At 43.7% G+C, this 17,767-nt stretch overlaps 1 protein-coding gene across 4 annotated transcripts in view; it reads right to left on the bottom strand.

Annotated features, from left to right (window-relative positions):
* Nucleotides 1-17,767, bottom strand: part of CNTLN (centlein) — a 370,048-nt gene that overhangs the window by 167,817 nt on the left and 184,464 nt on the right. For all 4 annotated transcript variants that reach the window (XM_019555081.1, XM_019555079.1, XM_019555082.1 and 1 more), the window contains one exon: nucleotides 16,553-16,678. In XM_019555081.1, coding sequence (XP_019410626.1) covers nucleotides 16,553-16,678 — 126 coding nt within the window. The remainder of the gene's footprint in view (nucleotides 1-16,552; nucleotides 16,679-17,767) is intronic.

The raw sequence follows: 17,767 nt of genomic DNA on the forward strand, positions 1-17,767 counted from the left end.
CCCATCCCATACCTCCAAGTTCATCCTGGCAGGGGAACAAGCTCAGCAGGGATATGTTTTTCCCCTGCTGCTGGTGATGCAGTTAGTGCCCCCTCCAGCTGAGGGGCTCCACCAGCCTCTTGAGCATCAGGTATGTGGAGTTTCACCAAGTCTCCACATCCTGTACGATTTTGTGCTGTGGGATGTTCAGCTCTTTTAGTTTATCCCACAACATCTTGCCCCCCTTGATGCTCCGTTGGAAGTAGCCTGCCACTTTCCTGCATTTTGATATTAGCTTGCTAGTAGTGGCAGTGCCATCACCGGCAGCCTTGTCCCCCTCCAACACGTCCCTGGCAACAAGGTGCAACTTGTGTGGCACATAGCAGATGCCAACAAAGTTGGCATCACAGACCACCTTGACCATATTGAGCCCATTATAGATGACCATGAACCTGCGGGTGAGCTTACCCTGCACCAAGTGGTTCATTGCCCCCATGATCTCTGTTGCTGTGTGGGACTCATCCATCACCTCAGCTTGAAGGAGAGCCCACTGGTCACACCAGTGACCTGTGAGGGAGAGGTAGGCATGATCTCCACCCTGACTGCTCAAGATGTCCGAGGTGGTGTGGACCTGCCTTGTGCAGCTCCTCCCTCAAGTACTTTCTGCATGCCTCATACAGGGATAGCACCACCGTTCTACTGAAGGTGGTGTGTGTAGGCACTTGGTATGGTGGGACCGCAAGCGTCATGAGCCACCTGAACCTTGGCCACTCAGCTAGAGAGAATGGCTGGCCATCAACAGCAGGCATTTCCCCAATGCTCTGGGTGAACTCGCTCGCCTTTGGAATGCGCCCCCCTTTCTGTCCTCCTTTCCCCCACTGTTCCAAAGTGGTCTGCCCCTGCTTTGGGGGGACGGGGGCTTTGGAGCGAGTGGGGAACTTTGCTTTGGACATGCTCCTGCTGGTGCCAGGCTGAGGATGAGCCAGGTCAAGGGGGTAGTGCCTGAGGAGATGCATCAGCACCCCTGGGTTACTCATATGTTTTGTTCCCCTGCTCTGGCTGGTTTTGGCTCAGCAGCGTAGGCAGATAATATACATGGGATCATCTGCCAGCTCAGAGTAATCCCAGACCATACTACCTGCTCGATTCTGGGGTGTGGGTGCATCTCTGGATGCTGCTGCATTTTCCCCCTCCTCTGCAGGCAGAGGCACAGAGGACTCAGCTGAACTACTTGCCTCCACCTGTACATCAACCTTCTAAAATTGCCTTCTGGGGAAGGAGACCTGGCTCAAAGGGAAACTTGAGGGGTGTCAAGCACAAACTCAGGTGATTCCCCCTCCTTCCCCAGAATTTCCCTTGCAAGGGCACTGAGATCCAGATCCAGGGCCAGCTCTTCTTCTGGCACTGGAAGGCTCAGCTTGGGAAGTGAAATAAGGGTGGAGTAGGCTGCTGTACTGGTGCTGCTGGTTGTGGTTGTCATCATGGTAAGGGTGGGGGGGTGTTTATGGCTGCTGCGCATTGAGAGAATGCAGTCTTGGATACAGGCAGTGGCAGTGGCACTGCTCCCTTGTCCTTGCTGCTTGTAGCAGCCTCATCCCTTTTAGCTGGAGGAAAGAAGCTTCATCTTAGCTTGGTGGGGGGCGGGGGTGAAACTTACAGTTCTCCCTCTACCACTTCTTCCACCTCTCCCTGAAGGCTGGCCAGTGTGGCCACATGCTTTTCCACCACACTTCATGGTATGTTTCATGTCTTCCTTTTCTACAAATACATAAATGCATTTGCATTCCTATATAAATAAAAAAGTAGGTGTGGTGCAGTGAAGAATGTATACAAACAACTAGAAATATATCTGTCTCTGTATATAAATTCAAAAATGTAGGTGTGCTGCAGTGAACAAATTTATTAAACCAATAGAAATTTATCTTTCTCCCTATATAAATTCAATAGCATTTCCTTTCCTATATAGATTAAATTCTATAGTAATCCTATCCAATATAAGTATAAAATTCAAAAGAATAAATCAATTAATATAATAATAAAATAAAAGCACCTAGAAGAAAAAAGTAAAGGTATTCTGAAATCCCTCTTGCTAGGATAGAAAGCAGGGAATCCTTTAGAAAAAAAAATCAGTGCTGCTAGCCATAGTAGTCTGACAGTGAACTGCTAGAACATACAGCTCAGTAAGTCACCCAAGGCAGAAAGCAGGGCAGTTCAAAAAATGCTGGCAGTTTTTTCATCCCTCCCCCAGAGCACTGGAGTTGGAAGGGATCTCAGGGAAGGGTGAAAGTCACTGGCCAGCTAGACAGTCAATAATAAGAGCATGCCTTCCCCCCCACCACCTTCTCCCCTATTCCCACTCCCTCTCCTTACTTTACTTTCTTGTTCCCTGCAGGCAAGGCATTGAAGGCAAGCCCCAGGTTCAAGGTCAAAACTCGAAACATTTCAAATTTTTTGAAACATTTCTACCTGCCCTGTTTTGTTTCGATGCTGTTTCAAGGCTGCCTGTTTTGTTTCGACTTCACTGTTTCGTGGTAGAAACAGCATTGAAACAAAATGGGCGGCAAAATTTTGCACAGCCCTACTGGATTATATATAATAAAATAATCCTGGAAATAGAATGCACAATGTTGACATTTATTAAATGCATTTATGATTAGATAGTTTTGCCAAGTTGAACATCACACACAACATTCTTGAACATTCAGAGTAAGAACTCTGGGTAAATTTGTATAATCTTTTGTAACACTCATTTAATAGTAATGGTAGCACAAGTTTTGCAACACAAACATAACTAGAAGGATGTTGCCCAAAGCATGTATGTTATAAACATTTGTAGTGGAGTAACTGCAATCAAAGGTCAGCCCAAGCCTGAGGCACACCAGTGAATGGCACACAAGGGAATAACAAAGCTAGCATCATGTTCAGTGGCTTTTGACTTCCCAGCTTGAAACACCATATACCCATTTACAGCCAAGCCAACTGAAGGCAGCCTTCAGCCTAAGTCTAGAACAGAGATTCAAATCATACTTCTAAAACCACAGCAAGATGCATTAGGACCACAGGAAAATAGGGCTGGAAGGGACTTCACAAGGTCCTCTAGTCCAGCAACTTGCTCATTGCAGAATCTTTTCTGATAAAACAAGCCTCTGTCTAACGTGTTCTTGAACCTTTCCAAGGATAAAGATTCCACAAGTTCTCTAGGTAGCCTTTTCCAGTGCCTAACCACCCATGTAGCAAGAACATTATTTGTTCAACCTAAATCTCTGCTAAAATTTGAGACCATTGCTCCCAGTTCCCTTAGTGTCATAAAGAAAAATCTATCTCCATCCTCTTTTAATCCCCTTTTAGGTACTGAAAAACTGCCTTAAACCACTCTGCCACTATATCCCAGTTTCTGCAATAGGAGATGTTGAATTATTTCTACAAATGGTACAACTAAAAAACATACTTTATAAATGACTAGATAGTATTAGGAAGTTGTGTTGTGCACAAGTGTCTTGATTAGACTAAAATTGGTGGACATGTAAGAAAAAAAATTATGTAATCATACAGGACAGAGGGAAGAAACCAGAGCACTTCAGTACCTTCTAAAAAGAGAGACAGCCTGATGATGACCAAGGCAACAAAACCATACTTCCAGGATTTAATGATTTACCACTACTCAGTTGTGTTCTATCCACTGAACTATTATAAATCCTAAAATTGTCTCAAAATTCTTTTAGATAAAGCTTTAAGTGAACAAGCTTGCAAATCAGGTATGGACCATGTCCTTCACCCAACTAGAAATCTAGGAACTTTGCTTTGATTTCTCCTTAGTCTCCAGTTGCAAATTAGATGGCTTCCTCTTTTCCTTCCTCTTCCATAAAACAGTCATAAAGATGGGGGAGAGGGAGTTTCCAGTGACAAGGGCCATGCTGTTTTAAACCACAATGCTACAACAGTCTGCTTTGACCTTCTCCGAAGTATGAAATGCTTTAGTATAAAGCATAAAAGTATGAAAGCATAGCAAATTTTTCACTGGGACCCTAGATTAGCTCCTGTTAGAAACACCAGGTACCAAACCTGTCCCTCTTCCCAAGAGGAAACTACCAAATTCTGAAACTCAGACATAGCCTTTGGAGTAACCCAAGGCAAGTAGCCCCAGCTACTCTGTCTACAACTAGCAAACAATAAAGAGAAAGACTGACTAGGTTATGGACAGGAGCTAGACTCAATTAGTTCTCTGTAGCAGTAATGGAAGTTAGGTGTTTTAGGACATACATTATTATAAAGACAAAGACATCACCCCAATTTAATGCATGGATCCTGTACCTCCCTAATGGAAGCAGCTTCTTCTTCTTTCCTCTGCTTAAGGGAGCCAGGATGTGAGTGTTCTCTGCATTCTTGGTGTTTTCTAAACTATTCTCTCTGCTCCCTCATGTAAGCAGAGTCCTGGAAGACATTTAGAGGGTATTTGAGCCCCTCACTGTGGGAACCAGTATCCAGAGGGACCTGTCCATTCCTTCAGTTCCCTTTCCATCTGATGGAACCCTCTCCATCTGCACATGTTCAAACCCCTCTCCTTGGACCCTACATGATCTGGCATCTGGGTGAGTTTGTGTAAGGAGCTCAGAACAGGTATGCTGGAAGGACACATCAAGTACACATTGTTAAAAACAATATGAAAAGGAGGTAACAGACATGCTTCATCCATGTATAATTACACAAGCAAACATAATCAGGTAAGCTTAAAAGTATGTCACCCACTCCACAGCAACTTGTACATGTTCTAGCCTTGCAGTAAATGACACAAACTTTACCCCAACATCATTGACAGGCAAGGTCCCTCCCTTATGACAGGTAAACACACGCACAGGCAAGTTGTAGCCCTGCTGTAAATTCACACCAGAGCTTCTCTCAGTTGTTCCACAGGTTTTAAAATACCCCAAAGGAGCACCCACTAGGGTGAATGAAGCAATTTGCATCCTTAAGAGCTATAATTTCAGACTTTATTAACCTCCATCAGGTATTCAGTCAGCTGAGAACATCACAATGAGATAAATGGGCTATATATTACACCTCCCAGAAAAACACCTTTCTATTTATACAGGTTCACTTTTCTAAGAGCTTTAAAAATCTGTGAGTTCACTACAGTTGCCCTTAAGTTTGGCATGCTTCATGGTGGTGCTGGTTAGAGTAGCACCCAAAATTTGGTAACATTTGAAAAAAAAATTGCAAGATACAGGAAATTAAAAAACAGTATTTCTTAAGATCAACAGAGTCTACCAACTTTATTTTTTTCCATTGAGCCTACCTGGGGAACCAAACTGTGGCTCTAAGTAGGCCCTAACCCCTGTTCAAACTCATCCAAACTAGTACATGGCACCAACAGACATTTTGAGGAAGAAATACTGAGGATTCAACAAGTTAAGCTCTAGTAAGAGATGCAAGCTTATTGTGTGATTTCTCTAGGAAATTCTGCCTTTTTTGTTGTAATTGAACCCCTCTCCCTTCTCCATTTAGACCCAAGTTCTATCAGGGGTTTTGACCCTCTCTATAATGTCTGTATTTGTGCTGGAATCTTGTGATACCCTGCCCTTTACTGTATATTCAGCCTTGATCCCTGTCCCCCACCTAAATCCAGATTGAGAAAAGCCCTGAAAATAACCCAGCTTTATATATGTGACAAATCAGGAAAGAAAAAAAGAAAAACAAGAAAAAGTGTATAAACCCTTCACTCTACCTCTCAACAATAAGGTGAGATCATATTCCAGGATGTGTTGCATGCAAGAAAATATGGTATTTATTTTTCTTTTGGCTCTCCCCTGCCTCTAAGAGATGCTTGCCTCAAAGGTACAGGGAGGGGACAGATAGAGAACTGCTCACTTCTTCCAGATCACTGTGCATTTTGGCTGCTTGCAGACATTAAAAAACAAACAAACAAAAAAGACCTGTGCTTTACTGGAAGAAATAGTGCATTACTTTGACCCGGCTCTGCACCATCTGTATGGAATGGCACATCTGCAGAGCTTTTTGGCACTTTTATCTGAAGTTAAGTCAATCAGCTACTAAATAAAAGCACCAAAAAAGCCCCACTAAAGTGCCCTATATATACAGACATCGGGCCAGCCGGGTCCAACTAATGCAATGCCTCCGATGCGCTGGGCTAGGGAGTACACTGAGTTTAAAGTAAAACATGGGGGCTTTTTGTTTTTGGGTTTGGGTTTTTTTTTTAACATCTGCAAACAATGTTTATTAACAAATACTGATCTTGGTACAGAGTTTTGAAGTACCTCTGCTGAGGTATAAAGTCACTCCATATTCACAAAAATTACTGTATTTTTTCCACATAAAAGACACACTTCCCCCAAAATCAGAGCCCCAGAACTAGGGTGTGTGCATTAAGTGGCCAAACTGACTTTCTGCCCAGGACAGAAACAGCCTTCTTTGATTCCTGCTCCACAATCATATGGTATTACAGACCAGGTAGTTGAGGGAATTAGTTGACCTAATGGCTTATTATTCATCACCCTACAGATGTTAATGATTGTCTCTCCCATTTAATAGTCTTGATCACTAATCACACTAACTTTTCTTAGGGACAATTTTGCTGTCTGCTAGCTGCTCCTGGTCTCTCTCCTCCTATTTCACATCCCTGTAAAATCTTTAGCTCTTTTTAAATTTACAAATCCACTCCAGAGACTAGTCTTCAGCAGCAGCTAGGGATTCAACTTTAGTTAAGTAGGAACAGGATGGTGAGTCAGCTGAATATTAGGCTCTGTCTCTGCTCTGTGCAGCCATAGCTCTGGACAAAATTTTTTCTTCATTCTGCCGCTCAAAAATAAAGTGAGATTGTATTCCAGGCTGTGTTGCATGCAAGGAAGTGTGGTATTTCTTTTTCTTTTGTCTGTCCTCTGGCTCTAAGAGTTATTTTCTTCAAAGATATAGGGAGGAAGCCAGTGCAGCCAGGTTGGAACAGTAAGGCTAGTGTCACGGAATGGGGCCTAGGAGTGGCCGTGAAGCTCGCTAGTGTCCCCTTGCCGTGTCCAATTAGGTGATTCAGCACCCTCTACTCACGCACCACGTCTTTGATGTTCTATGTTCAGTATGGGAGGCTGCCTTGTCTCACCTTGGACACCGCTTTCTTCTATGACCCGTTCCGAGTGGGGTGCCTCAGTGCAACCCTGCCTTACGGGCAATGCGTGCCCTCTACCTCCCCTTCAGCACGCCCCAAGCGTCGCAGCTGTCCCTGGATGTTATTAGGTCCCTCGCCCTCTAGCGCCCTCTCTGGTGCCCCTAGGCTCGTCACGCCCTGGTGCCCCTCTCTGGCACCCTTGGGCTTGCTACACACCTGGCGCCCCTGGGCTTGTCATGCCCTGACGCCCCTCTCAAGTGTTCCTAGACTTATTACGTGCCTGGTGCCCCTTCACCGGCGCCCCTGGGCTGCTCGTGCAACTTGCACCCCTCTTACCGGTGCCTCTGGGCCGGTCATGTACCTGGTGCCCCTTTACCAGTGCCTCTAGGCTGGTCCTGCGACCCACGCCCCTTTACCGGCACCCTTTGGGCTTGCCACGTAACCCACGCCCCTTTACCAATGCCTCTGGGCTAGTCATGCAGCCTGTGACCCTCTATCAGGGTCCCTGGGCTTGCCTCGCCCAGGCAACTCCCCACTGGAGCCTGTCTTGCGCTCTCCACGCCCCTCCCCCTCTCTGGGGCCTGCGCCACGCTGCCCCACCCCTCCCCCTCTCTGGGGCGCTGCCCGCGCTCCTCCGCGCTTGGGGCTCAGGTGGCCCGTAGCTGTGCCTGGCCCCCTAACCCTTTTCAGGGTTGTTTGCCCCTGGGCAAAACTGGGCAAAACACCGTCCCCACGAGCTGGGGTCTCTGTACCTCACACACCATGCCACTCCGGCACTCGCTCGCTGTGCCAACTATGGCGGCAATCGCTGTGCCACCCTGGCACCACTTGCTGTGCCCTTACTGGGCGCCAGGAACCCCTAGATTATTGGGGAGCTCCCATGAGGCCTCCTCGCACCCCTACAGCCTCACCCGGTCCTCCGGTACAACAATAACTCAACCACGAGCCAAACGGCTGCAACATAAACCACAAGGAGCCTCCAGGCTCACAGCATAAATTTCAAGCTACCCTGGCTCCCAACCATACTTCACTTAGGGTTTGCACTCTCCCGCATCATTGCAGCCAGTCAGCATGTTCAGGCTGCAACTCTCAACTCGGCCTGCTCAGCTCTCCCACAGAGCCCCAGCCCCAGCCAGAAGGCAACTGCTCTCTAGGCTTTGGCCTGGGCTGTTTATAAAGGCCCGGCCCTGCCCCCTTCTGTTCACATGACCTGCCTGGTTGCCCCAGCAACTGGCACCTGGGTGGCCTTAAAGTATAGCAGCTGCCCCTATTTCTTCCCAGACACGGGGCACCCAAGTGCCCCTGTGAGAGCTAGGAGGGTACACAGGAGGCAGATGAGGGCCCACACCAAGATACTTGTAGCAGAGCCAGCAGGGGGATGGGCTGAAGGGGCAACATGATGCAAAGTACAGTTGTGGGTATCAGGGTATGGCAGTGACTGGGGGAGCCTGGGCTAAGGACATCACAATGTAAAAACATGATCCTTGTTGCTGCCAACCAGGGCCTGGCTGAACGGTTTCACTTGCATTATGTATAACACTTCAGTAAAAAAAAATGGCTGCCAGAAAAACATTTGCAGATTACCAGTTAAAAAAAATGTTCTTGGGTTGGCAACCCTGGTTATTATAAAGTGACCATGGGTTGAGACAGAATCCTGTGTCTCAATTTTCCAATGTGCTGTGTGGTAGTGGAATTTTTCTCTGATGTAATCCCTAAAGTCCACAGAAGGGGCTATGGTGGCAAGCTCTGAAGGTAAACTCTTATTACAAGTACCTGTGAAATCCATTCATATTATGCAGTGAAGCAAGCTGTTGTGTACAAAAGCTCAAGCCTCTCTAAACCATTTAATTTCTAAGGTGCCATCATGCCCTACCTTCTGAATCTGTAGGAAAAAATATGCTAATGAATTATTTCAGAAAAATATGTAATCGTGCACACACATAATAAGGAAGAGATAAATTTGTGCTCAGGTATTTCCCAAAGAGTGGGGTATTTTCTATTCAATAACTTTTTTCATGGAATGCACCTGAATAGCAGCAAAGCTGAATATGCTCAATAATTTTTCAGCTTCTTAAGCTTACAAACAGTGGAATGCCAACTCTGCTAGAAGTAAGGTTGAGAAACCCCTTCTATTTAAAGGAAAATTCTAAAAGTACTATAAAACCCATGAGTTTACCTGGATTGCCTTACAATTTACTACACGTTATGGGTGTGGAATAGTATTAGGGACCCAAATTGGCGGGGTTTCTTATAGTAAGGTGTTTCCAATATGCAAGCCTCACCAAAAAAAAATCAATCAATCAACTGACCGACCAATCAGCAGTTCTTACAATTGATACATTCTATTGATCCCTTTTTATCACACCTAAAACTCAGACTTGGTCCTGGTTCCAAGTAAACTCAGGCCCCTTGACACCCACTGGCTCACTGATATTAAAAGCATTATTCAAAAAACTATTAAGCTCTTTGGCTAAACATGTGCCCAAATGCTAACATGCCAACAGGATTAGTGTGTGGATATGCAGAAAGAGTAGCCAAGAGAGTTTTTAGCCAGATAGCTTTTCACATGATTTGAGTAGTTCAGGAGATTTAGTTGTCAGTGAACCTGAATTCCACCCAAACAAAGTAAGTTTGAACTGGATCCCTGTAAAAAAACTCAGAAAAATCTGTAAGCATACTGTTGTTGCAACCTGCCTTTATGGAAATGTAATATGAATATCCAAGTACAGAGAATAATTCAGAAAAATACTATGAAAATGAATGCTGAGAGGGGAGAATGAGTTATTATGAAGCAGAGGGGTATGAAGGAAACAAGAGGAAAAATTTTAGCCTACAATAGGGATGGGAAACTATGGAACTGGATGCCCAAAAACGGGACGAAGGTTGAGTGACTCAGATAAAAGAGAAACACTGATTTGGGAGAGGACTAGGAACAGGCAGCCTCATTGTCTCTTTTCCCCTCTATGTGCTAGGATTTAGAGGAGTGCTTCATCCATCTGAAGAACGGCTGAGTCTCTCTGTCTTATTTCCCATGTAGAAACCAGGTTAATAGGGTCTTTCCCCCTATCCTTCCTGTATACTGGGAGCTGAAACGGTCCTGACACTCTGAGTGGAAAACAGGCAAGATGTGAATATGCAACAACCACATAGGTCTACAGCTAAAATGAGAAGATGAGATTGGTTATGTTTAGTGGCTTTCATAGACTTTCAAGTACCAGCAGTGGAAAATGACAGATTATGCAGATTCACATAAACTTGAGGATGGTTCTTATATCTCAGTAGACATAAAGCTATTGTTTCCAACTGTATTCACCTCTTTGAAGTGTTCCCTTTAGTTGAGAACATCATATCCATTTAGTAGATTTACCTTTCCTAAAAAAAAGGTTCAGGCCAGCTTGTAAAACAAAATTTTAAAATTGTAGAAATAAAATAAAACATTGAAATAAGAAGATGCAACAAAACCAGCTCCCCCCTATGGAACCCTCCCTCCCCCACAAAATACAAAAGCAATCCACCTCACCCCATCCAGCTCCCTGTTCCCCTACCCAATCCCACCTTCCTTGCCACAACACATGCACTTCCATAAAATAAACCAATCCCCCAATACATATAATTTGAGAAAAATGGGGTGCTTCAAACCTATGCTGCAGAGAGATGTCTATAGCCTTTTCCTCCATTCCGACTAAAAAGTACTTCTTTCAAGATTACCCTTTCCTAGGGATATATCATAAAATGCACAGATTCTATCAGCAATTTACTGTGTCCCTGTGGTATAAACTACAACTTTGGTCATTCCCCAACTGGTCTTGATTGCATGACATTTATCCTAGCTAGTATATGTCATGTGCAGTCCCTTTGGGAAAACAAAAATGAAAGCACTGTTAAAAAAAGTCAGTTTCTCTGGACAAATGTGCACCAAAATTATTGCAGAACAAGACATAAACTCACAGTACAAAACAGGAAAGACATACATTCACAAATTTTCATCGTGACTCAAGGAACCAAGCCATGAGCACTGTAACACAGAATATGGACACACATCACACTTAGTTTAAATATAGTCTAAGATTGAAGCAAACAGATATACAAACTTGTTATAATGGCTTATATTGGACTCCAAATGGTTCAAAATATTGGATTTATGTCATATTATACCCTACCTGCCATTTGATAACTTCAGGTAACTTCTCTACATTTTACCAGCTACGTTCTATCACCAGGTCAACATTCCCCCTTACCCCACCCCTCACCTGCCTGTGTCATACCTATTGAAGAACTATTTTTCCAATTATTTAGTTGGTCTAATAAAAGAGACCACATTTACCCAAAGAACGTTGTCTGCCTGGAAAATCAAGTACTCTTTTGAACCAATTGAGTAGGAAATGCTAGAAGAAAAGGGTAGGAGTTGTGGAGGGCCTGGTGAGAAGCACCCAGCCCCAACTGATACTGTTTGGGCTTTTGATTATTATAGGCTCTTAAACTGAAGGTTTTGCGTTGTGGCTTCAGGTGTATTGCAGCTATTCCACATCTCCTTGCTGACAGACTTCCACCTGGAGTCAGTATCCAGTATTGCATGGATAGGAATCTCTTTAACATCAACCAGTTTTGTTCCAAATCCAAGATAACCAACACTTCCATTACTGATCTTCAGTACGCTGATGATTGTATCATATGTGCTCACTCAATTCAAGAGTTCTAGGTCATTCCTGACTGCTTCTGTGAAGCACACAAATTTCTTGGACTGTCAACTTTACAAAAACCAAGATGCTTTACCAACCTATCCCAAACAAACCAACTGCTATGCCATATATTACAATTAGAGTGCAGTTGTTGGAGAATATTGAGCATTTCCCCTAGTTGGGCACCTTTCCCAAAAAGTAAACACAGAAGGCAATATTGAACATCAAACAAAATCTTCCAGTGCTTCCTCAGGACATCTCCAAAAATGTATCTTTAATGAATGTGACATCAGGAACCAAGGAAAATTTCTTGTCTACCACATGGCTGTCACCCATACCCTGTTTATATGCGTGGGAAACTTGGACATCCTATCAGGAACACTGAAAAGCCTCAAACTGTTACTATCAATGATATCTTTGGGAAATCTTCCATATCAATTAGAAGGACAGAAAAATGAACGCCAGCATTCTGGCTCAAGCAAAGGCCACCAGCATTGAAGCCACATTTATACAGTACTAGCTCTGCTGGACAGGACCAGGACATATCATAAGGATACTTGACAGCCAGCTCCCAAGACAGGTCCTATACTGCTAACTCACCAATGGTCACTGCCCTATAGGTGGGCAGAAGAAGAGGTTCAAGGCCAATCTGAAGGCCAATCTGAAGAAATGCGATATTAACATTAAAACTTAAGACTGAAGCACTGGATTGTTCCCAGTGATGCTGTGAGATACAAGGTGTTAACCATTTTGAGTACAATTGCCTCACTATGAAGGCAGATAGATGAGAGAGATGAAGGAAAAGAGCTGTGACCTGGCATCACCAGAATCAACTCCTTCCTCCTGGAACTGTCTGCCATGTCTGCAGTAAACATGCAAATCTTGCACTGGCCTCTTCAATCATCTCTGGACTCACCAGTGACTCCTTACTATTAGGGGCTGATGTGAGAATAGAACCCTATAAGGGACTAGGTTGTGTAGGCGAAAGCCAAATCATTCAGAGACAGAGAATGAGCAGCCCTGCAAAGGAGTCAGGGGACCAGCAGCCAAAGATGACAGGGCTAGGAAACCCAGTGTAAAAGAGGCCAAGGAGGCTGAGAGACCTGAAGCTGAGAGAGGGGCCAGGGGCCCAAGTGACTGAAAGTTACTGCCAGAACAGGGGGTCCAGCAAAGACATGAATGTGGCTATGAGAGAGGCTGGAGACCACCATAAATGCCGCAAGGTGATTTAGTGTCCCAAGGTAAGGATAGAGACCATAGGGCCAGAATTGGCATAGAATACAGGAGTAGTGCCTGTAGGGCAGGATAAAGTCCAGCAGGGTATACAATGCTTAGTAGTGCTGTGCGAAGCTTTGGTCATTGATTTGATTCAGAGGAGATTCGGCCCGATTCAACAGCTGAATCTCTGAATCTGAATTGAATCAGGAGAGCCATTAATCTTTCAGAATCTAATCAGAAGCCTCTGATTCGATTTAGAGAGATTTGGAGAGATTCGACGATTCGGCCACAATCACAGCTTTATATGTTTTTTCTATGTACCTCAAGGTACCAGGTGTGGCTCGTGATAGTGGGGCGGCTGAAGCGTCCCACAGGAGTGCAGGGGGAAAGGGCCTGGAAGGACTCTGAAAGTGGACCAAAAGTACTTCCGGTCCACTTCTGGGTCTGCCATGGAATATGCGGGGGGACCCCCCCCCTCAACCCTTGGCTCGGCAACTAGTGCCTCCTGGGTCTGAGGGAGCACCCAAAATCCCCCCCTTGGCCAATTGCCAGAAGCTGGGGCGTTCAGGGGGGGACCCCCACATATTCTGCTTCTGTAGCTTCTGCAGCTGCTAAGCTTCCCAAATAGGCATTACCATTGCTTAATCTACATTCTAACCCTGAGTAGATTCCCCAGGAACAACCCCCAGACTTGCTACATTTTATATTGCCTTGAACTTATATAGCCAATTTGCTCGTCCACAATATTCTATGGATATTTACCTACTTTCACTTATGCTGTTGACAGATGTTCAAATGATCATGCAATGGGATAGGATCCCTGATCCCAACAATCATGCCTTCTACCATTCCACACATGCATGGCAGAATACACATTTATAAGAATCAGGGACAGATCTGCATCATACAACTGCCACCAGTCTTGCTATGAGTTGCAGGAAACAAAAGGAACCTGGCAGGCAAAGCCAAGAGGCTCTCCTGGGGGGGATGAATTTAAACCCCTGGACCTGACAGCCCTGCTGGAGGTGCCAAACATGAGGGATCAAAAGTTCCCAGCAGAAAGAGCAGCCCTGCATAGCTTATTCTCAGCACTGACTCAGGGAAGCCCTGGGAGAGCTGGAGACCTGAGGCTGTCAGGGGCCAATTCTGACAAATTAACTGATTCTTGGCCCTGGGCCTAAAACAACCCTGGTATGTGGACCTGCCACATGTTTGATTTAAGGTGCTGTACAAACTAGTCACAAAGATGTTCTACATCATATGTGGAATATATTTGTGACTGGTTGGCCATTTTATGGTGCCTTAAATTGGGGGAATGTGTGGCACTACTGACACCTATGTAATGATTAACATGCTAATCACACCATAAATGTAACAGACCATAATGTGCCAGGAGGCCTTACAGTCCACCTCACTTTTGACGATCCCCATGGCAAGGAGAGTCTCATGCCCTGTTGCTGATGCACTCTAAAAAACACAGTCCTGAAATGAAGCACACTGGATCCCTTAAGGTAAACATAGCACAGCTTTCCTGCAATCACACCTGTGGTGAAGCTTGAACAAGCAGAGAAGACAAGGTTCCAACTGATTTCTTCATCTCATAGTCACTGAATCCCCAGATTTCCTCATATCATAAACACAGCTCTGCCTTTAATGGATACTCCAACTAAAACACCCCATGGTTCTTATAGGCTAGGGACAGACATTCAAAAAGCCTGAGCCCGAGATGATTCAACCTCTGCAGGTTAGTCTAATCTAGCTATGCTGAACCGGTTAGTAACCAGACAGACATTTTCTCTGGACAGAGAAAATTCAGACATGCCTGCAGTGGCTCAGGCCAGAAGCTGGGGGGTGCTAAAGCAGCCCTCCCTCCCTTTACACATTTCTGAGCTGAGGGGGGCATGGCCAGGCCCTGGCAGGACATTCTAATTAGGGAGGTCTGCCTGTACCATCCCAGGCTTTTCCCCTCTGACTGCTCAAGGGGCAGGAGTGTTGCCAGACCCCAGCCCCTTGCTAGCACTCTGAGGCAAGGGGGTTGTGCAGTGCATGCATCTGTTGATGATACAAAGCTTTTCAACACCCCCCTCCCACTTCTCCATACTTTATGCAGCAAACTGACAGGCAAGCAAGCCAGTGAGGAGTTGATTATCACCCCATCAGCAAAACAATAGCCTCTCTGTTAGTTCAAACTCTTCTGTCTGCCTGTCCCAGTGAAATTGGAGACACATATGCACAGACACCCTGTGGCATTAGCTAGCATACCACATGCTTAGGGTCCATGGGGCTGGTGTCTGTGCTGTGGGAGATAGGAGGGAGGGGGAGATTCCTGCTTGAGCAGCAAACAGTGGGGGCAGGGGGGAGGTAGGGCAGGGGGAAGCCAGACAGACCCTATTGTGGAGCAGAGAGCCCTGCCCAGCCAGAGAGCATGCCGGGATGCTGGGGGACTTTGGTTTATCTTAAACCAGCAAGGGGTCTGGGACAGACATTGCATAAATCAGTTTGACCCAGATCAGTTAAGTTTGATACTACATTCAACCAGGTTTATCTCAAACCAGTTTCAGCCATTTTCAGATTGACTTATGTACACTGAACATCTGTTCTGTTACAGGTTTAAACCAGCTTCTGATTACTCAAACTGTTTATGTGTAATGTCTGTCCCTAGCCACATAGTCAAACCTATCACAGTTAAGATAACCATGGTGCTTCCTTCGTCTGTCCCGCCACCCACCAATTTTGGGCTAGCCACATGCCCATTCTCTAACTCTCTGTAGTGCTCTGTTTTGCATCTTTAAATTCCTGCAGTACCATTCTCTCAAGTTACCTAGTCAACTCCTGCACCATTGGCTGTCCTCAGCCAGCTAACTAGAGCTTACACAGATAATTCCCAATGGTTATTTCAATGTCCTATTCTATATTTGCTAGTTTCCTTAGATTTAAATTTGAAATACCTCAACTTCATTTCTTAGTTTTCAGATATTTGAAATCACTGAACTCTACGCTCTGGAACAGCTGGTGAAAGTCCAGGACAAACTTAACACAGCAATAATTAAGTGTTTTATCACAAATTTGTTCCAGCTTAGGCAACTTACTTTTTCTGAGACAGACAGACAGACCAACAGACCGACAGACTATCAACTTCAACAGGAACAGAATCAGTTCTTAAGCAACCCTACTGAAAATAATTGATTTATGTAGATTTTTAGGCATTGTAAAATATTGGATTGCAAAATACATTTTTTTTTGTATTTTCAGCTTCAATTCATTTCTCAAACCATGCGAGGTTTTCATGTCTCACACTTTCAAAGCTTGAAAATTTGTCAAATTGGTATGCAATGTTGATATATTTTAAATTTTAAGTGCTGTATGAGGTCTCAAACATATCAGTGTGTGATTTATTGTAGTCAGTTAAAAAATTTAAACATAAAGACTATTAGAGAACACTTCTTTATGCTAATACAGTTACAATCTATAACAATGTGTACATTCTGAATTAAAAAAAATATTTTGGTATATTTTTATCTATTCAAGCTTGCAGCTAAAAAGATTTTCTTTTAATGTTCACCTTTAGCTGTAGTGTCTTCTCTAAGTTTTCAATCTTCCTTTCAGCTATTTTAAGCTTTCTTAGCCCCTCTGACTCTCTAAAAGAGCTCTTTGGGGACAGAGACCTTGAACGTTTCACAGGTGGTTCCTGGAGAATAAAACAAGGACATGGTTGAACTAGTTGGAACACTAGATTATGAAAGACATGCAGAATTAAAGAACAAGTAATTTTGAATACTAATAATGAATTATAAAAAAAATCCTGCATGGAATACCAGAGAAATAACAAGCAGAATTACCACAGCGCTACCACTAAAGGTTTCTCTGTGACTCGTTAATGAGAATATTCATTTACATTTACATTGTTTCTTTCAGAATAATGATGTCCCATTAGGGAAGACTAAAGGGTTATAGACTCAGAAATGCAAGAAACCTCATTACAAAGGAGGGGATAGAGGCTGGTCTAATTGCTCTATAAGGGTCCAAGGTTACACTTGATAGGACAACCAGAAACAAGAGGGAAAGGATTTTTTTCCCTTTGAAATAGTTTAACACACTGTGAAGTTGAAGGAACAATATGCTTGAGGAATATAAATACAACAGACAGTAGATCTTATACCATAATGACCATATGGTCATTAACTATAATGTGGCTAACTAGAGACAAGAATGTGTTTATATTATGTACAGCTTCATATAGCAATCTGGAGAAAGAAAATGTGAAAGTAACATTTAAACTGGACAGCATTCTTGTTCTTACTGTCATGTGTCCTTACATCAAAGAAATAAAGACCTCTTCATATTAGGCTTACTGATATTCTGATAATTTTGGCTAAAGGACAGTGAAACACTGAATCATTGCTTAACACCTAATAAGATCATCAAGATTTCTAAACATCAATAACAAGAAATAGCAAGAGGTTGTTTTTATTATCACTATTCAGTGTTACTGTTTTAAACCCATGTAACCTCATAAAGACTATGAACCAATCTTGTCCTTATTTTTAGATATTACCATGTTTATTTGATAGAATAAATAAGTGATCTATACCAAGAAGTTGGATGGAATTGTTCTTAGTTACTAAAGATTTCAATAATACATTATCATATAAACTTTGCAGACCTTATGACAATTAAAAAACACTTCACATCTTTCTTCGGCCATTGTCTGAAAGCATGAAGTAAATAAATATTTTAAAATATTATAACCCATTGTTTTGCTTAAACACAAATGTAC

The sequence above is a fragment of the Crocodylus porosus genome, unplaced genomic scaffold, assembly GCF_001723895.1.
Source record: "Crocodylus porosus isolate Cpor-Errol unplaced genomic scaffold, CroPor_comp1, whole genome shotgun sequence".
Taxonomy (NCBI): Eukaryota; Metazoa; Chordata; order Crocodylia; family Crocodylidae; genus Crocodylus; species Crocodylus porosus.